Here is a 22,751-nt window from a genome sequence, read left to right as displayed (position 1 = left end):
CTGGATATAAAAATGTTTTATTTTGAAGCGTTGTCACTGTTCACTTCCAAACTGTTGAATTTGTTAATAAAAATGTTTTACAAACATTAAATAAATAATAAAATAAATTCAAAATTTGGGCTTCGAGGTGCACACGTTCATGTACAGGACTATGGTATTGAAAATTTGATGGCTCTAGGTACTATCATTTTTCACACTGCAAGAAACACACATACATGCAGATTTTTCATTATTTAATTTCTTTAAAAATAACACAGAGTAATAATATCTGGTGGCACAATTTGAAAAGTGATACACTGTTCATAGCTTAGTTCATGCTTTAAGAATCATAGCGAATGGACGCAAAATCCCATTTTCAGACTAACAGACCCTTTTCCGGGGGGGGGGAGAGATTTTCTCCTTTCTTGCCCTTCCATGTCAAATTGTCTCAAGAAATCCATAAAATAAGTAATAACACAAAACTCTTGTAAATACAAATATGCACTACTTTAGTTGTAATATGGTATGGCACCTAAGCTAAACACTTTTATTAGTTGAAACAGAATCACAGATTTTGAATAGATGTGCAATCCTCACTTTTGACAACCAATTAGCAAGCATTAATAGTTCACCAGAAATTTTCGTAAGCAATTAAAAACAATTTAAAAACAGAATGTTTTAATGCAAACTCCCATTCAGAAGGCAGAATTTTACAGCATTTTAAATACTGGTGAAAAGCAAAATAAGAATACTAAATTTATATTCCTTAAATAAGAATCTTATAGCTTCATGCTTTAAGAATCTATTCACTTCTTCTACTTTTCTGCATAGCAAAAATTTCAAAATTTCCATTACAGCATCAACCTTGAATACAGCTATGTCTTACAGCTGAGTCAAAGGAGCTTGAATGGAATAAGAGAACCCATTCATGTTTTTTGGTTCAATGGTTACTGCACAAGATAATATGGTTTTGTAAAGCATGCTTATTGAGCATACTGGTATTCCAAAAACTAAGTTTTATAATTGCCTTACACAATCTTCATTTAGAAAACAGAAAAATATGGCAGTAAAAATGAAAGAACAGCATCATAAAAGTGTATTTTGCTATCTTTTCAAACTAAACATGGATGCGTTTAAAGGTTAACAATTTTTTAATTAAAATTTGCACAAATGCTCAGAAAATTATGAAAAATATATAAAATAATTTTAATTGAATTTATTCATAAAGCTTGTTGTGCATAATTTTCACACTATAGAGATTCACAGTAGTCAAATGAAATGGTGTGGTGTGTGTATTTATTTATGGCAAAGCACACTAGGGCTATCTGCCTAAGGGGAGGGATGCCTTCGTGGAGGACTTTCTAAGGGAAACTGGCTCGTATACACGTTACACATGGGGAAAACCACGAAAACGCCCATGCAGCCAGCCCGTTCGCGGGATTCGAACCTCGGACCGAACTACCAGTGTTCAGCGACTTTACCGCTCGCCCGCTGGTGGGTCTCATGAAATGACATGAGTGTATGGGAAATTGGATCTGACCAAAAAGTTCATTCATTATAAACAGTATTTACTATAGCAGGATTTGACTTCAAACATGTTACCCAATATAATTGAAAACTATATAAATTACTAAAAAAGGATAAATTTCTAATGCAGACAAAAGCAATAAAAATTAGCATCATTTTAAAAAACAATTCACCTGTATGCCTCCGATAGAATTCAAAGTACTGTGGATGGAATGAGTGGTAATGGCTTTAACATCCTGAAAAGATATATTTATTAAAATTAAATAGAATGGATATGTATTAATAGACTACAAATACAATGGAACGATTTACTAAAAAAACAAAAAGGAATATAAAAAATGCAAAAGGTAAAAAAAGAAAAAGTTAGGGAAAAAAAGCAAAAAGTTTCATACTTGTAACATCAGAGCATGAGGTGTATGGACAAAATAGGAAATGTTTCCTTTAGGAGCAGCTTGCAAACATAACTGACTGTCAGTTGCTACCGGATTATACATGAAAACTATGGCACTTGAAAGTTTACCATCATATAATACCTATAATAAATTTTAAAAAAATAAGTCATCAAGTTATTAAAAAAGTGAAACTGCCACTAAACTAAAAAATAAAGAACAAGGAGAAAAAAAAGGAAAAAAGAAAATAATTAAATGACATTAATTTGTATTCAATTTTTAAATAAAAAGAATCCTTCATTTTATATTCAAAACAATAATCATTATTGCATTATAATCACACAAAATATAACTAATTGAATTTCATATACTATAAAAATATGAAAGCAATAACTTATGTAAAACTCCATATGGATATTAAAAATAACAAGTACAGAAATGTTTATAAATTAAGTCATGGAATGAAAATTAATAACTATGAATTCTGTTCTGCAAGATGAAGGATGAGGCTTAATTTCAGAGAGTAACATCAGAAACATTATACTATTTATATGTAAAATATATATTATATTGCCATTAATGATCAGAGATCCTTTGAAAGGAAAATAGGATCATTGAAATATCAGTAACGCATGCCACAAACCTATAAAAAGACCATGTGAGCTTGGTAGAAATATATTCTAGCTACAGCTACAGAAATGGTTATATGATGAAAGTTTAGTAACGCTGAAAGGGGCACGATTACCTGCCCATCAATTCACTCACTTCATCTGTAAGATTTCTAGCAAACTTCAAGTACCATTTGCAATCCTGATTGATGCTGTGGTGAAATGAAAATGTGAAAGAGTTCTAAAATCCAATCCTAATCAGGAAAGTGGAAAAAAAATTGACAGACAAAATCAAGCTTTAGCCAGATATTTTTGTTTGACACCTGCAAGTGAGATCAGAATTCACATTACCTTGAGAGAAGGATTCACACTTGGATTCCAAGGAAGATTTGCAGTTCATAAGATAATACAGTATAAAGTCGGAAATCCGGATGTCCATTATCCGTAATGATTTAAAATCTGGACCTCAAAGCCACAAACATTTTTTTTTTTTTTTTAATTAATGCTTTACGCATGCACATTTGATTTTTCCTTCCATAATAAAACATGTGGAGATTTTCACTTAGGCACTAAATAAAATACCTCGTTATGGAAAAACAATCATGTAAGCATAAATTTGTGAAATCAAAAATTTGTGAAATCAATAATTTGACTCTGTAGCAGAGTGTCTTCTTGGCATACATTCACCTATTTCATATCCCTGATGCCGACCTGGCTAGTCATTATATATTATATTTTGCTTTCATCACCGCATGTTTATCAATACATGACAGCTTCAGTAATAACTCATGCTGTGATGTCTAAACTTTTTAATTGAACAACAAGAGTATGGCAAACTTTTATGCTAACATTACGCTTGGCAATGATTATAGATTTTTAAATACTCTAAGAAATGTTGACGAGGAAAAATTCAACAAAAATTTCTTTTCATATGCTAAAAATATGATTTTGTTAATGATACTCATAGGCCAAAAGATTACACTTAGTGCTATTTTAATTAAGAATAACTGATATGTTATTCACTACAAATCCAAAAGCGGTGGCAGAATATGTCGGCACCAGACGGCAGAATTTAGGGAAGATGAAATTTTTGGAATTTGGGGAAGCACCGAGCAGCAAAATTAAGCGATGAGAAGTTTTTATGATTTAGAGGAAGCACTGGAATCCAAAGTTTAGGCACGATAAAAATTTAGAACTTAGGGAAGCACTTTGTAGCGGAATTTAGGACCCGTCGAGACTGCACCAGGCAGTATCGAGCGCCAGCCCTAGATAAAGCCTTAAGTATATGTGGGAGTTTATTTATTCAGGACTCGGATTAGTTTGAAGCATGTGCAAGAAATAAACGTAGGTATAGTAAATAGACTTCAGGCTTAATTCAGTACGCAATAGGAGCAAGACAAAATTTAGTGAAACAACTTGGCTTTTGTCGCCAATCTTGTGATACACAGCCAATAATGTATAACGGACGCTATTAAGCTATGCTAAAATTATCTTTACTGATTCTAAGACATTTCAATTAATGTAGCAGACTGCGCTGCTCCCCGATCTTTTAATTTGATCCAGCTTATTATTTTTTGCAGACTGTTATTATTACGGCAATTTTATAAAAATTAAGCTTGAACTTTCGATTATGTTGAAAAGAGTTTCCAATTCTGGTTTTCAATAAACAAAAAATGGATAAAGGCATATCTGTCTCAAAATTATGCGAGGAGTATTGCATCCACTGTATATAACACAAGAAAAAGGAACTTTTTGAATTTTTTCTGGAAGCATCTTAAACAACTTACATTGAAAGAAATGTTTAATAAAGTAAACAAATAAATATAAAGCTTTTTTTTAATACCATTACAATTTCTTTTTTTTTTTACCCTTTAGATTATAATTGTTCTTTATTTCATAAATTATGATTTCAAATTTTTAATTGTATAATTTTTACATGCCATCTTACCAGATTTAAATTGATGATCTATTATCCAGAAAAATCTCAAATCCCGAATTGCCGAAGTCCCGACCAGTCGGGATTTCAGACCTTGTACCGTAATCATTAGGCTAAACTCTGATTAAAATGGTATAAAACATAACACTTATGGACTCTTGAACAATGAAAGAACATCATGTGGTGCAGTATTTACAGTAGTGAATATTACTTAGTAGACTGCATTATTCCTATTGTGAAACTTGCAGAAGAGGAATTATTATATAAGCCTGTTTTATGCACGCTTGGTTCTTTGGCTTTCATAAGCCAACCCTGAATATAAAGGTGTCAGAAATGTCCAGAAATGTTAAGGTACAATGTAAACTTCCAACAGTTGGCACTATTTAAAAAACACCAGTAGAGGGTGCAGAGTTCAGCAGAAGAGGATGTAAAAGATAGTATAGAAGCATTGGTGAAATGTTCCCATCTTCCAGCATGATACTGGATGGGTTACGTATATAGCAAGGGTGGTCACAACGTGGCTCTTACAGGTGAGTGGTTCATCTCTTATGCAACAAAAAGTATATACAGTCAAAAGTCGTTAATCCGGATTCATCGGGACTTCGGCGATTCCAGATTATCGATTCTTCCGGATTATAGATCATCAGTTTAAATCTCGTAAGATGGCATGCAGAAATTCTAAAATTAAAAATATGAAACCGTAATTTATGAAATAAAGAACTATCATAATCTAAAGGGTATTAATTTGGAAAAAAAAAGCTTAATATTTATTTGTTTACTTTATTAAACATTTCTTTCAATGTAAGTTGTTTAAGTTGCTTCGTTTTATGAGATAATACTTTCTCTTTAATTCTATAAACAGACATAATTTCTTGTTCAGTTACAAAGTTCCGCTGTTCAAGTCCTGTAATTGCTGTGCCGAGAATACCGACTAACTTGTCAATCGAAATTTTTTCGTTTTCACTAACCTCTCTGTCACCTTCTTCATGTCTTTATCCATGTTTTGCAGCAATTCCACTTTTTTTTTTGATGGACATCGGAACATACTTTCGTTTTGTAGATCCTTTGGGAGCTCCAGTATCGGAAATTCTATTTGACATAATCGAAAGTTCAAGTTTACTTTTATAAAATTGCTCTTACAGTCTGCAAAAAATAATGAGCCGGAAATAATTCGAAGATTAAGGAACAACGCAAATATCAACATTAACTGAAATAGATAATTTTAGCTTATACCGTCCGTTATACATAAAACACACACGCGAAAACGTATTCTGCACTTGCGCACACACATATGAGCAGTCGTAAAGGTCTTGTGCGCACGCGTAAACGCCTATGCGCATGTGTCAATGCGGCGCATGGGCAGAAAGTTTTTAGCTTTGAGGTCCGGATTATAGATCATTCTGGATTACGGGTGTCCGAATTAACGACTTTTGACTGTATATGAAATATGGTAAACAACTCAATTTCCAAAAGAAAATAATTTATTTCATTTCTTTTCATAAAATTATTATCAGACTTAAACTGATCAATGTCTAGATGTAATTGTTTTACTCAAAAACATGAAAAAAATTAATGAAAATATTGTACTGATTCTCTCAAACAATTTTTTAATGGAAAATTCTTAAAAGTTAGATTTGCTTGTGATTGCTTTACAAACAGATGAATGCTTTACATGAAGAGTCTGCCGAATTTTTGAATCATTAGTAGCACTAGAAACTACATAGGTGTACTTTGTAGTTTCTAGTGCTACTAATGAAACTACATAGGTGTGAGCAGAACAGAAAATACAAGTAATGCAACAAAAATATTTAATATTATACGGAATATAATACAAGTTAAAAATCATTTTAAAGTTGATTAAACATCCAAATTTATGAGAAATTTAGGGCAACTGGAAGCTTTGAAAATTTTTAATAAATCTAATGACAGTCACGGCTTTGAAGACGATGTTACCATTAGAAAAATTTGGAAATGTGTAAAATTTAAGATAACATATATACTGCTAGCTTACTGTGAAATAAGTATGCAAGATAATTACAGTATAATTGAGGTAGCAGAAAAATTATTTGAGCAGCTGTGACACAGATCTTAGAAGAATATGAAGTTTTATGAGAGATACAAAGCTATGAATGATGAACATTTACAAGAAGCGATCACTGAAGAACTGAAGTACTTAAAAACTGAAAAAGACTGCATCAAGCTATAATTAGAAAAAACAAAGAAACCACAAAAATTTATATTATCTTCAATGCATCGTCACATGCCGAAGGTAAACTGTCAATGAATGACTGTTTACAATCAGATGTTTCTTTATATTTGAAACTTGTTTCGCTACTTTTAAAATGATATAAATATAGACTCATGGCTTTTGGAAAAACTAGATGCGGCACAGGAACTTTTCTCAGCGCCAACATGTGGTTCTTGCTGACATGAAGTTCGAAAAACACAGATAGAGGGTGGTGAATACAGTCAAAAGTCGTTAATTCGGACACCCATAATCCGGAATGATCTATAATCCGGACCTCAAAGCTACAAACTTTCTGCGCATGCATCGCGTTCACGCATGCGCACAGGCGTTTACGAGAGCGCGTAAGACCTTTACGGCTGCTAACATGTTTCTGCACATGCGAGTTTAATGTGTAACGGAGGTATAAGCTGAGCTAAAATTATCTAATTCAGTTAATGTTGCAGATTGCGTTGTTCCTTAATCTTCGAATTGGATCCGGCTTATTATTTTTTGCAGACTGTTAGAGCAATTTCATAAAAGTAAGCTTGAACTTTCGATTATGTCAAATAGAATTTCCGATATATATTTACTAATATGTAATTTGTATCTACAAAGCGAAAGTATGTTTTGAAATCCGAAATCTGTTTATCAATTTCACGCCGCGGATTGGAAGTTGATCTGTCAGCACTATCCTTATCTTCAGGGCAGATGTTTTTATTTTATTTGGCTTATAATTCCTTACTAAGTGTAGTATTTCATCTCGATGTACTCCATCTTCGATATGATTTAAATCAAGTTTCTCGTCATTATAATTCGCTTCCGATAGTGAAGAAAGTGACCCAGAAGTTATTGAAAACGAAAACATTTTGATTGACAAGTAAGTCGGTATTCTCGGCACAACAATTACGGGACTTGAACAGCGGTAACTGAACAAGAAATTATGTCTGTTTATAGAATTAAAGAGAAAGTATTATCACATAAAATGAAGCAACTTAAACAACTTACATTGAAAGAAATGTTTAATAAAGTAAACAAATAAATATTAAGGTTTTTTTTTTTTTTTTTTTTTTTTTTTTTTTTTTTTAATTTTAATACCCTTCAGATCATAATTGTTCTTTATTTCATAAATTACGGTTTCATATTTTTAATTATTTTAATTATTTTTAATTTTATAATTTCTGCATGCCATCTTACCAGATTTAAATTGATGATCTATAATCCAGAAAAATCGATAATCCGGAATCGGCGAAGTCCCGACGAGTCCAGATTAACGACTTTTGACTGTATATGAAAACTATATACTGAAGCGATACAGATAATAGCAAAGATAATATTGGACAATTCTATGCTGTGCACCTTATCGTAACAGTTTATAACTGGGTCTTACCATTCGCAACTTAGCAATACACCTATTCACAGAGCAAAAACCATAACTGAATGCTTTTGAAGTAATCAGGATGAATAAATCAAATGATTTACCTAAAGCCTTGACCTCAACCTAACTAAACATCTCCAAGACAAGTTATAACACTGATTGAAAGTTAGCCCAAAGCATCCTGAAACTGTTGCATGAGCTATGAAAGAAAATATTGGTAGGAGTTCAGAGGAAAGTTTTTTTCAAAGGATAGAGACTATCTTAATGGCAAATGCCAGACCTGTATCATATTAATACCATACCATTCCGTTAAGCTATTTCCTATGGATGTCTTATCATTAATGGCAACACATTGTATGTATTGACAGAAATACTAGTATTTATATAAGCTTTTACAAATGCTTACATGATGAATGAACACAAAATATGTTTATGCAAATTTATTAACACTTTTATCATTTCTTAAAATAAAAGACCTCTTATTAAAAGAGTATAAAACTTAAAAAATTGTCTTGAACTGAGAAAAGTCAACTAAGAGTTACTTTATTTTAGACACTTATAAAATATGAAAATGCTAAAATGTAATTCAGCACAGAGCAATCATTATAAAAATAAAATTACTTGTCAATCATGTAGCACTTATTTAAATTGAAAGTTCCTTTAAAATATAAAAACAGCAGTTTGTGAAACAGATTCCAGTTTTAAAAAAAAATCAAATGCAAAGCCTGCTTCAAGAAGTATATTTCTTAAAGAAAAATTCATACCCTTTTTAAATTTTCAGGTAAGGATGAACTGGCTTCACCTTCAAATCTAAATTGACTCTAAAACAAAAGTTTTTTAAAAATTAATAAAGCAAGCACTTTTTCCCTACATAATGCTACTTTATACTTGAATAAGCAAAAATACACTCACAGATAAAATTTATTCATGATTAATTATTACCTGATAACCTGGACCTAATCTATGGATGGCACAGATTTGATGAGTAGTTAGGGCTTCACTAAATAAGTACATAGCTGACATCTGACCACAGAACACATGCTCTTCCTCCAGTTCAGGAGCAGCACCAATGTAACATTTATCAAAAGGCTTTGAAAGAAAATGCATAAAAATAATTCTTTAATAAACTGAAATATAAGCACACAAAACTTAATAAAAAATTATATGCAAGCTCAGATTTTAATAAAAATTATTGGTATTAAATTGGATACATGGGTTCACTATATGAAATGAAGCAAAAGTCTTGACAGTGAATTTGCCAATCATTATAGACATTTTAAAACAGGGTTAAGTATCAGGCTTCTTTAATGACTGTAGTGCACTGTACTCTATATTCTCGCTCAGCCAAACTATCTTTAAATAGTTCCCAAAAAATGAAAGGTATTGGGGCTGGTGATCACAGAACCTTACTTAACATGGACATGTTCTTCAAGTCAGGAGTTACAGAAACTGTCAATTCAAACACAAACACTCCATTACCATTATTTCTGTGCAGACTTTTGCATTATTCAGTATAGTAAAAGTTCAATATCCTTCGGAAGTGCCAAATTCTGAATAGTCGAGCATATAAAAAATGGAATTCATGCTAAAATAGCCAAAAGAATGGGAAATTTTTTGCTCTAAAATTATAAAAACAATCATCATATGTGCTACCAGCTTGAATATCAAATGCCTAAATTTAAAATTATATCAGATTTTGAAAAAGAAAAAAAAAAGGTATTTCAGACATAAAAGCAGACATATTTCATAGTTTTTACATATAAAAAAAAACATAACCTTAAATATATAAAACATTTAGTCCAATTATGAAATTCAGCTGAACATGAAAGTTGGAGGATATGTCACCAATCAAATCATTCTGGCAGACGTTTAAATAAACAGGTCATTCTTTATTTAGTTAGAAAATAAGGTGATACATATTACATATTATGGATATAGCATATAAAGAACTTAAGTCATAATTTTTTACATTACACTTCCATTACTTACTCGTTTTCAAAGTCATGTATTGTAGCTTTTTTTAACGCCTGGATTTTGTAATTTTTAAAATACACTAAGTTATCTGTCCCAAAAGCAAGGAAAAATTGGAATTCATAGCCTCCTTTACAAAAATTAAACCGGCTTATTGAGAACTACTTGAGTTTACATTAAACCAAAATGAACTTTTTAAAATTATGTTGTGATGCCATGTTTGTCCATTATCAGTACTAAATCACACTGTTCGGCAACAATGCACACCCATTAATAGTATTACAAGTTCTGTAGCGGCATTATACATCTCTCATTACTAAAAGAAAAAATTTCTAAAATTCTAAAATATTCTGGTTACTTGAGCTTTCCAGTTAGTTGCTGAATAGTTGGATTTTATTGTATTTCTGAAATGTCATCACTATTAAAATAGTTTTGCTTTGTTGGTGATGAAGAAAAACCATTGACAAATTGCATCAACAAGCATTGTGATCAATACCACATAACACATGAAAAAACAATAAATAAACACAATAAAGTACTAAAAAGTATCTAGTGCATAGCATAACTATATTCACAAGTACTAGGTTTCTGCAACATTTTATTTATATTTACATATATAGTAAATATATTTTATTTATATTTACATATAATGATTGACAAGTACGAGACAAAAGACAAAAACCTTTAAAAACTTACCTCATTATTATTCACTAGCCAGCTCATCTCTGTAGTTGATGCCAACTGCCCATTTACAAAGCATTTAATCTCACTTTTGCTCCAACGGTTATAAATATATACAATAGCAATCATATACCACTGCAACATAAATTCAGTTCAAAAATTAAATACTATCTACAATATCAAATGTTATTTACATCCTTAACTTGTTTAGTGCAAATTAAGCAGAAATAAATAAAATGCTTATGGAACTGAAAATGATAGCATGAATAAAATTTCAAGAACATATAATAAAAAGATAGGTTCAAAAATCGCACTAATTCAATATGCGCCCATATGATATTTCATTTTCAATAACATATTCTGCAGTCAATAAGTACTATAATTCCATAAAAATTTAAATATACCAATACAAAGATAATTTTGTCAATCAAACTGAATTTAGACAAATAAACAGTATGTTCAGGTACATTACTTTAGTTGCTAATTCAGGAGTTTTCAAATCATTTTAACATTACTATATCTTTATAAAACTAATAACTTTAAGAATTGTTTTAAAAATAATTCTAAACTAAAATGTTATAATACATACCTTACGTGGTTGAAATTCATATTTTACACAGTGTTGATAACCTTTGCCTTTTACTTTCATGGATGTGAATACAAGACAATTACCTACAAAATGTGCAGAGTAACCAACCCCTTTTGATGTGCGAAAACTGAAAAGTAAAGCAGAATGTTAAATTCAGGAAATTTTTGAAATTAAACTCATTAAGCATTCTAGTTTGTTTGAAACTTTAAACTTCCCGGCATGGTTCCGCTACGTAGACGATACTTTTATCCTGTTTGAAGGTAATAAAGATGATTTAAATAGAGTTCTTTCAACAATGAATTCTATTGATCCTGCTATTCAGTTCACTTTTGAACTTGAGACTTGCAATTCTCTTCCGTTTCTCGACATTCTGGTCACACGTAACACATCCAACTTCAGTACTACAGTTTACCGTAAACCTTCATCGGTTTGCCTTCCACCACACTTTAAATCATGTCATCCGACTAAACAAAAGTTAGCTTCATTTTATTCCTATGTTTTCCGTGCTCTTCAAGTTTGCTCCTCCAAACTAGCCCTTGATGAAGAACTAAATTATTTAAAAGCAATAGCTATTGACAGGGGCTTTTCACCCAACATTATTAATCAAGCAGTTAAAAAATTCTCATCTCAACACACTAAAAGCCACACTCTTATTTTAGGAGATTATAAAAATTCTGTTGTCATTCCCTTCTTTCCATCAATTAGCTATAAAGTTGCACATATTTTGCAGAAATTTAACTTTCGGGTTGTTTACTCTCCCATCAATAAAATTCCAACTTCTATACTCAAGGACCCCATTCCGGATATGAATTCCTGGGGTATTTATAGGATTCCTTGCCAGTGCGGTTTAATTTACATTGGCCAAACTAAGAGAGCCTTAAAATTTCGCGTCAAAGAACATGAGGCATATGTTAGAAAAAAGGAAACACAGAAGTCTTCTGTTGCTCAACATTGTTGGTCCGAAAATCACACTTTCAATTTTTCTGCTGCCAAAATTATTCAAAAAACATCTTCCATTGGAGAACTGGATTTTCTAGAGGCATTTCACATTCATAAAAATCTTTCTGTTCTAGTTAACGATCCTAATTCCAATCCAAATTTGCCTTCGGCTTTTAGAGAAATTATGTTTTAGTTCTGGTTTCGCCAACAGATGGCGCCACTTGCTTATTCTTGTCCAGGCTTTCTTATCTTATCTAAACATTATTTCCTATCTTGTTCATTTGCGGTTTTGCAGCTGAAGATGATGGTTCGGTAAAACCATCGAAACTAGTCCTGTGAAAATTTTGTGAATTAACGCTGATTTTTGTTGTTTGACTTCTGAATCAGTATTTATTCGGCGTGTTATTGTGTCTTAAGTCTAGAAAAGTGGTCTCGCATAGACATAATTCGATTTTTATGGGCCAAGAATGAGGCCACATCCAAAATTCACGGACAAATCATTGAGGTATACGGGGACAAAGCAATGAGTAGACAACAGGTAGCGAAATGGTGTCGGTCTTATCAAGCGGGCAGGGAGCATGTGGAAAACCACAATATGGAAGAGAGCGACCGTCCAAGTTCTTCAAGGACGGATATCAACACGGCACGTGTTGAAGAAATTATCCAAAGGGATCGACGAGCAACCGTGCGTGAGATTGCCTCAGAGCTGGACCTGAGTTATGGTAACGTTGAGCGTATCAGAACCGATGAGTTGTGATATTCCAAAGTTTGTGCCCACTGGGTTCCACGTGCGTTGTCCGCGGAGCAAAAGGCCACTTGAATGACATGCAGCCTCACATTTCTTCAGCGATACCATTCAGACGGCCAACACTTCATTGATCGCATCGTTACCAGTGATGAAACATGGCTTCATCACTTCACCCCCACATCCAAAAGATCCAAGATGGAGTGGAAACACGCTGGATCACCGACGAGAAAGAAGTTTAAGGTCACACCCACTGCCGGTAAAGTGATGGCAACCGTTTTCTGGGATACGACTGGTGTTATCCTAATCGAGTATTTGGAGCGTGGCCATACCAGTAAGGCTGATCGTTATTGTGCCACCTTAACGAAATTGCGTAAAGCCATCCGACGCAAATGGCCTGGATTACTGAGCAAAGGCGTCATTCTTCTGCATGACAATACCAGGCCCCATACAGCTCGCCAGACTCAGAAATTGCTGCAAAGGTTCAAGTGGGAGGTCTGGAATCACCCCCATACAGCCCCGATTTGGCTCGAAGTGTCTACTTCATTTTTCTGGCTTTGAAGCGATACTTACCCAGAACACGGTTCACCTCAATCGAAGCAGTGAAAACAGCTGCCGAGAAATGGCTCAATGAGCAGAGCCCTGATTACTACCAAGACGGGATAAACAAGTTGTTCGAATGTTCTGACAAATGCCTAAACAGGTTTGGCGACTATGTGGAAAAGTGAGGGCCAGATGTGTCTCTTGATTCCCATTTGTATCTTGTTTCTATTGTTAATAAATACTTTTTCATTTGTCTTGTAAACGTTTTTTTGGATCAACCCTCGTATTTATCTTTTTATTGTTGCTATTTTTTATATTGCCAACAAATATGATTTTTTAAAGTCAGCTGATAGTTAGCCATTTATTTGGCAAGCATTCACTATAAATTACAGCTGGATCCATTAGCCATCTCTTAATGCTTATTACCCTGTCTTCTTCCAGACAAATGTTCCATGCTGGGTACATAGTCATCAAGGTACCCAACGTAACGAAAGGACCGACTCTTTAGCTAAAGAAGCCACAAGTCATGCTTCCATCGACTCGAAGATCCCACTCTGAATGGTCGCTGCCCAACACCAGCTCTTCTGTGCCTTCATGCCCATCTGGCAAGTTTGCTGAGACAACTCAGACACCGGTCAACACACCTACTCCATCTTTCCCATGGTTTTCACCAAGAGGCTCAAAACAGACTTCTATCTACAACAAGCTTTCACAAATCACGGAGGATTTCCCACATACCTCAGCAGATTCTGCCATCAAAATGTCAAATGAGCCTGTGGTGTCTCAGCTTCTTCAGTAGACGTGTCCCATTGCATCCCCAACTGCCCTACTCACTTCTCCCATCACAGCCTTCTTTCCTCAGCTCCAGGGATCACATAGCCTCAAAGACCTTCTTCAGGATTACTACGGACAGTGGGGAGTCAGAACCATCATAGAGTATGCCTATTCTAAGAGAAACATAATCATAGCAGATAACTAGATCTAGGCACCTGACAAAATGTAAAGGCAGCAAGTCTCCATTCGTGTATATATGTAAATATCTCTAAACTAACTAACCCTTTTTGCTAATTTTATACTAACATACCCAAAACACTGTAAGCTGGAGGGTTCGAACAAAAGTAATACACTAATGTTAAATCTGTTTATTAATAATAAGGTTGAAAAGATAAACAACCAAAAAAAAAAAAAAAAAAAAAAAAGGTAGCTGGTGCAACGATCAGGATAACATGACTGACATGTAGTGCCCATTGAGAAGGGAATCAGGTGGAATAAGAATAAATAAAAAAAATAAATAGCCATATCCTTCACCACAAACAATGCACTGCAGGAAATGACCAACATTACAATTACATAGAAGAAGGAAACCAACCCACAAACAGAATTTGAACCAGTACTCTGATTTTGGATTATACGAAATTAATAATTTATTTGAAATCTGACACTGTCACTTTCCAATACATTAGCATGAATTACTTTGTTTCTCAAACTGGTGCTTTGACTGATAAAATAAACTCTTTGTTTGCTTTACAATATACTAGTCAAAAAAATGAATCAAGAGCATGATTTACATTGAATGATAATATTTGAAAAAGTTCACTTACCAAAAGAGGTAAGGTTTCTCCCTTTCAATATTCACACTATTTATTGGATCTAACCTAAACCATGTGCTAAAGGTCCAACCATTCTGGTATGGCCACCTTGCTAATGGAGATAACGCAATTGCCTGAAAAATTTTAATTAATTAATGTTGTTATATTACTAAAACTAATCTTTATTTGGAAACTTTCTCTAACAATTACAAGAAATAATAGAAAATGATTAATAATTATGGCAGACATACTAAAAAGGAAAAAAAAAAAAAAAAGTGATTACAGCAGAACTATCCAAAGTAAGTTCACTTTTTTGTTGCATGTGAACATGTGTTGGAGTGTTCTCCTTAAACTTTCTTAGCTGAACATTGCTCCTTCATTATTTATAAATGGTTTTTATGAGGGATATTTCCAAAGTTCTGGGAAATTAGATATAATTTCTTTTCATTTCATCAATATCAAAATGTCGTTTTTCAGCATAATACTCATTTAATTGAATATACTCATCTGAAAAAAAAAATTAATTTTTTACACCAGCTTTAAAAAACTGTTTGGTGTCTCAAGTCCTCTATTTAAAACATGGTTAAATCCTACAGTAAGTTTTTTTTTTTTTTTTTTTTTTTAAACTTTTATGTGGGAACATAATACTTCCTGCAGACATAGAATTCTTAAGTTTTCCCAGAAAAAGAAAAGGGTTGCTCTATGTATCTTCCATGGTTGCAAACATAATGCTACAAAAATGTGCCTGCATCAATCAAGCAGTGATTTGGATAAACAACATTGCATGGAATAGCAGCATAAGCATGTCAAGACTTGTCTCTGGCCAATAGTAGTCTCTTTGCCTGCAATTTCATAAGTACTGAATTATAGCTTAATTCCTAGCATATTGAGAATACCCTACATAGCAATATGTATCTATTGGCTGTTTCTTCCAAAACTTACTCTAGTTACGTAAAATCACAAATAATAAATGCTATTCATGCAATATATATAAATATATTAAACTCATAAATTACCCACACTATCTAAATATAACTGCTCTCAGAACATAGTTTCAATGCAGAGAAAAAACATATTTCCAATAATAATATGTACTGCATAATGCATCCTACATTTACGTTCTAAATTATCTCTCATAAATAAAACAGTAAAGAATTTTTATGTTGAACTCAACAATTTCCTTTCCTTCTTATACATTCAAGTTATGAAATCTAATAATGAATTTCACAAATCTTTTTCATAAAACATTTGCCGTCTCCTTGCACTCACAAATCCATTTTGCTCAAACATATAAACGAAAACAAAATAAAACAAAATGAAAAATATGCAACCTTTTACATGATTATTTGTTGTGCAAGTCATTTAGGTTTTGCCCTTATGACAAATGAACTCAGTATTTTGAAACAGGAAAAATCATTAGGTTTATTTCAAAATGGCAGCAGTACAGCTGGGATTTGAACTCCAGATTTCTCAACTACCAGTTGGATATGCTTCCTGTTACACTACAGAGGCAAGTAATAAGGAGAGGGAAATTCCTCACATTCTCCCCCACTTAAAAAGGCAACTAGGAAGAACAGATTCAGTCAACAAATCCAGATGGTGATAAAATAGCATCTACAACATTTTAATTTAGGTATTTCTTCATTTTGGTTTATTTTGAAGCCAAGAACACAAAACATTAGTAATGCCCTTCCCAGGATGTGAACTCTGGAGTTTCCAATTAGTAGCCAGGCATGCTTCCATTTACGCTGTGAAGGCACATGGCACAGCAGAAAATTTCTTATGAAGGTACTGCTATTTCCTGCAGTTAAGCTTCTACCATCACAGATACTGTGTATAAGACGCTTAACAAATCTTCACCACCCGCAACTTTAAATCTCTAAGAATACCTCAATTTCTTCTACTTGCATTCTACTCATCCCTAAACCCAGCCAGTTAGTTCATAAATGATTCAAGCAGTATGACCTTCTGATTTCCTTTAAATCTGTTGATAAAAACAAGTTATCATTTATCAAAGACCAAATACTGGATTTTCATTTATGAGGCATTTATAAAATCCTTGTGAATATGACTTGCATACACAGGATAAACTAAAATCTTTAAAATTAAGAATTAACAAGTACATATAGTGTATTAAACAGAAGGATGTGGAAAAGGCTTCTATAGCTTTCCATACTTGGAATAAACCTACAAATTTCAGCTTTTGGAGTCCAGAACTATTGCTCAGTACTAATTTGTGCCTCAGTTTGGATTTTTTAGACACTTCCAAAAATTTTTATGTATAGTAATCGCATGAATCATACAGTCTCCAGGCACTAAAAAGGCAACAATTTGATAAATTTGGATTAAGCTCCAACAAAACTACAGTCAATGCTATATTTTTATTTATTTTTGTAAACTATTTTGCTTAACTTTTTTGTTGAGGTTAAAAATTTCTTACATTTTAAATTAGTCTTTAAGAGCCAATAAGGTAATGAAAGCAAATATATATACTTGTAGCATATAGATAATTTTATTACTATAATACTATAAGAGATAAAGGGAGGAAGAAAATTATGCTCTACACAAAAGGACTGCATAAGTAATGTAATGCTGATCCAAATGGGACATTTATATCTTTGTTCTTAGTTAAAATTGTCATGGAATTATTCAGCATGGAAATACGCAGCTGTATTTGACCATCTTATGTCCCATTCTTCTTTTATGGACATTTGAAAATTATATAAACATTTTAGTTCCTTAATAATAGTAAAAGAACACACTGAAACATAAATAGGGGGGGGGAGGGTTCAACTGTAATGATAGAGTTAAATCTCCTCACTGAAAATTCAACATGTAAGAAAATTTTCAAAAAGTAAAGAACAGGTTACAACACACAAATAAAAGTATTAAATTTATATTTCAATTATAAATAAAAATATTTTGTCATTAAGAATCCCTATGTGAAGTCAGACAACATGTTAAATTCCAAAAAAAAATGCAAATCAATATCTAGAATTCTTCCAAAAAAAATCTAAGTAAAAAAATGTAATGTGAAATTTTTTTAATACTTACAGCACCCTTTTTGCCTGAAAAGCTGAAGAATGTATCTGGGCCATGCCTCTGTGGTAGCTGTCTTAATACTGATAAAAGTTTAACAGAATGCCTTGGCTGAAAGTAAGAACATATTCTATAAATATAGAGAGTTTAAAACACAGTAAATATTCATTTTATTTAAACAATAACATAATATTTATAGTATTATGAAAATAATAATAAAAAAGTACTTTTAATGCAACATCTGTAATTTTGCGCCTGTCATCATTTTAACAGCAACAAACATCAAAATTCTAATTTCCTTCTTAAAAAATTGTAAGGACAATCGACAGCACTAGATCGACAGATACCAGATGCTTTTCATGCAAGCAATCCTACATACCTAAGCCAAATTTTGTATTTTCACATACAAAGAGAGCTGCTTGGTATGAGATCCAAAATTATAAAATAACAGCTTGAAAGTATTTGCTACACAAACCTTTGGTTCAATCTTTCTGAGGTAGAAGCCTCAGCCAGCGAACCATTCTCTTGAGATGGCACCTTGACAGGATGCACTGCTTTGTTGAGACAGGCAATTTGCACTGTTAAGCCTAACTCTGGAAAGTATTTACTAAATAAAACTTTGGTTTAATCTTTTTGAGATGGATGCCTCAGCCACAAAACTGTTTCCCTGAGATGGTCGGAATGCTCTGTCTTGTTGGAACAGGCAATTTGCACAGTTAAGCAGAATTTCGGGGGAAAAAGTTGCATAAATTAAATACATGGTCTAATTGTTCCAGTTTTTAGCACATAATGAGAGGAATACTCAGGCTATTGACAGAACTAATTTGAAAATTTTATCATTATATTTTCCTTGCCATCTTAAACATAAAAACAACACACAAAATATTCACCTCAACACTAGCCAAACTCTAAGAGGAATAAATAAAACCTCTAAAAGAGTACTACCCCATATTTCCAAAAATAAAAACGAAAGTATTCAGAAGCATCAAGAACATCGCATGTCTATCAGCTGACACAAATAATAGCTAGTTCTGTTTATTTACTTCACTCAATCCAAGATTTCTACTTTGATTCTGAAACAAAATACCAAAATCAAAAATACCACACTGAAATGAAGGTCCGCATTCTCCAGTCTCAATAAATTTCACCATAACAGACACATGGCTATATCTAGTTGAGGGAGAAAAGGGAGACAGAGATACTAATTAAACGTCCTATCTAAATATTGATGTGTGGTGTACCCATCCTAACACTGCATTGAAACAGCAATGCATATATGAAACACCCAGCTCTGTGATACAGTTGGCGGCCAATGCATATATGACACACCCATCTCAAAAGAATTAAATTATTACAAAAGAAAAATCATGGGAAATTTGATCATACTATAACTGTCTCAATGTTTTTTAAACAGAGATATTGTTAAAGACACAAAAATATCCAGACAGAAGCAGAACACATTCCATGTTTTTTTATGAAGCACATTCAGTTTAACTGTAATGTCATATGCAGGTTTTTAGTTACTGTAAATCATCTGTCATGACTTTTGCTATGCAAAAACTTTTAAGTAACCTTCAAGACACTAGCATGATAAGACCTACAGCTTAAGTTCTGTCTACACATGGAGTTATATCTTTCAACAGTCTTCCTCATATGCATGTCTCCTGACAGCATTTCATCTACACAGGGAGATTTGTATTTAAGTTTCTCTGAGCTACTAAGCCAATCACAGTAGTAAAAAAAGATTATCTGTTTTGCATCTAATAGGAGATCTCCATAGATCTCACAACAAACATGATAATTTTCAAAGTTTTCAATGCCTTTATTTTTCAAGGCTTATTTTTTTAAAAATCAGTTGTAATAATAATAACATAATTGGACAAAATTCCAATAAAAATGGAAAATATGTGCAAAATAAATAAATAAATAAATAAAAAGATAAAACATATAAAACTGTTAATTAAAAAAATAAAGTTAATAAAGCAGGAAAAGAAAGTGTTTAATTGTGAAATACAATTCACATATATATTATATAAAATATTAAACTTTAAAGTACTTGTTTTAATTTGTGCATATCCACTCTTTATTCTAAAAATAGTAATAATTTTTTCCTAAACTGCACAACTAAAAAACTAATCTGCATTGCACAGAACTCTTGGCCAACAACTGTTCATAGCTTAAAGGAAGGATTCTGATCTTATATATATGCTGAAGTGTGTATTCACATTTTCTACTCAATTTTGCCTGGCTAATTCCTGTCTTGTCACTTTGCTGCATTTTCTATTGTTTAAAAATGTGATAAGTGTATATAGAATTGTGGGTGCTTCCTGTCTTATCACTTCACTGTATTTCTATTGTTTAAAAATGTGAAAAATGTATATAGAATTGTGGGTGCTTTTCGCACCCATAGTGATGTGGGAATCAAGAATTCATGGCCTAAGAAATTATTTTTCAAGAAAATAAAATTATCCAGCTATTTGTGGTTTTCCAAATTCTATCCATCTAATATGCATATGATTTATGTGTGAGTAACGTCTTTCTAAAACATGGCCATGACTAAGAATGCACACATGCAATAGTTTTGTAGATGATGGTTGAAAATTTAAAGACAGCAATATTTTAGGATGTATGGGAGAGATGAAACATATTTTTCAGTCATGGCTGAGATAGCTGTAGATGTTGCTGGCATACAGATGGGATGTTTAATACACGAATGTCATTTGGAGACGAAAAGTAGTTGTAGACTCACAACATAATTCTACTTCTTGATGAATATGTTTTTAGGACACATATTCTCCTTTACACATCACTATGGCTGCAACAAAGCATTCCACAGAAAAAGCTACTGTGCATTTCAGCAAATGGATAGTTATAGTGTTCAAACTTTGGATTGCGATTGGACAAGAGTTTATTGCATTACAGATTACATAATTTGGATTAGTTTTCAAGTGACGCAGTTTTCAAGTGACGCAGATTCCAGGACAGGGAAGTAACCAAATTTAAATCAGGAATTAAAAGGACTACTGCAACAACTTAGTAATTTTCTTTCAAATTTTATATCCTACATATACACAATGATCACATAACAGAAGAAAATAATTTGATTATTTCATATATAGCATAAAATATAACACACATCTGATAAGTAGATGCATAATAAAGCACCTTTGTAGGCACATGAAAGAGAAGAAAAAACATTTATAAACAATGTAAAAATCTAATATTATATTTATATAAATAATATAAAATTATTGTACAAAAAATTAAATGATGTAAAATTTTATATACAACAATGTAAAGAACAATATTTTATGTATAAGAATAAAATAATGTAAAATTATTATATATTACATCGTAAAAATTGAAAGCTAAGAGCCCAATGACCTAAAAAAAACCTAATAACTTTCAAAAAGGAATTTTTCAGTTCAGGGATGGCAAAAAGTCATAGAACAAAATTGTGCTTCTGTGATTCAGTGAAATTTCCCTTCCCCCCCCCCCATTGCTTCATTTGCTTTATAATAAAAAACACATAAATTTCCAGATGATCCAATGCATAAAACAATTATATGCAATTCAAAATATCTTTCAAAAAAATTCCGTCATACTCACCCACTTTCCATTTTCTGCTTTCATACAACCAGATAAAAGCTTAAGCTCTCTAACAGTTATACTATAACTAGCTAAAACTCCTAAAATTTCAATCAAGAGATCTAGAATATAACAAAAAAAGAAGTCAACCACAAATTAGAATGTGCATACTTTACATATAAAATTATTAACCTAATACTCATATATAATATTAACACACATCACAATTATGAACAATATAAGACATTACTAAGTTCCTGTATGTAATGCGATTCTCAAGAATGAATTTTAGCTTCAACAGAAATTATTACTAAAAACATCTCAAATGGTTATATTTAATATATCGTCCATTTATTTTTAAAAAAATTAAAAGGAAGTCTGATTTAATTTTGCACAGCTGACAGGCTCAAAATATAAACAGTGAAAAGAAATAAAGCTTAAAAGAAGCAACAGACCACATAAATTATATGTGGATATATCTATTATAAACATGCTGGAGATTATACATTACACGAAAATGAATATATTTGAATACAGAGTTCTGTTTTCGAGCAAATCAGATAAATTCTGACTCCGCAAAAATTGAAAGTGAAAAAGTAGAGAAAAAGAATCCTTCACACTAAGCTCTTTGAAAGAGATTAAAGGTGTTTAAACATACATGGACCGTAAGCTTCACTATTCACTTTAACCACTCAGCTTCAGAAATGCTGGAATAGGCCCTGGTTGTCATCATGATCACATCCTACCCCTTTCGACAACAAACACCATGGCCATTATTAAATAAAATGTGAAATTTATCATGAGATAAAACATGAGTAATGCAAATAAAAACACCCTGACAAATTAATTTTGACTTTTTGTGGGATTTTGGTTTTGTTTTGTTACAAATATTATACGATTGTTGCAATAACTTTTATCTTAATTCTTGAAATTAAAAATTCTTACATGCAAATTTCTTATAATGGAAGTTCATTGTATTATTACAATATTTTACTCCATGAGCAATAAAATTTCCTTTTAAACCTC

At 32.3% G+C, this 22,751-nt stretch overlaps 1 protein-coding gene across 1 annotated transcript in view; it reads right to left on the bottom strand.

The window, feature by feature from the left end:
- LOC146995535 (neurobeachin-like) overlaps positions 1-22,751 on the bottom strand; it is a 261,679-nt gene that overhangs the window by 7,151 nt on the left and 231,777 nt on the right. The window contains exons 4-12 of the mRNA XM_085823139.1: positions 21,747-21,847; positions 18,153-18,248; positions 15,111-15,232; positions 11,283-11,409; positions 10,709-10,828; positions 8,984-9,130; positions 8,806-8,862; positions 1,899-2,039; positions 1,680-1,742 (exon numbers count right to left, since the gene is read on the bottom strand). Coding sequence (XP_085679265.1) covers positions 1,680-1,742; positions 1,899-2,039; positions 8,806-8,862; positions 8,984-9,130; positions 10,709-10,828; positions 11,283-11,409; positions 15,111-15,232; positions 18,153-18,248; positions 21,747-21,847 — 974 coding nt within the window. The remainder of the gene's footprint in view (positions 1-1,679; positions 1,743-1,898; positions 2,040-8,805; positions 8,863-8,983; positions 9,131-10,708; positions 10,829-11,282; positions 11,410-15,110; positions 15,233-18,152; positions 18,249-21,746; positions 21,848-22,751) is intronic.

This window comes from Stegodyphus dumicola, chromosome 9 (assembly GCF_044657685.1).
Source record: "Stegodyphus dumicola isolate Sdum_Otavi_A_Nest chromosome 9, ASM4465768v1".
Classification (NCBI taxonomy): Eukaryota; Metazoa; Arthropoda; class Arachnida; order Araneae; family Eresidae; genus Stegodyphus; species Stegodyphus dumicola.
The sequence above is the reverse complement of the archived record's forward strand: the minus strand, read 5'-3'. Positions and strand labels throughout refer to the sequence as shown.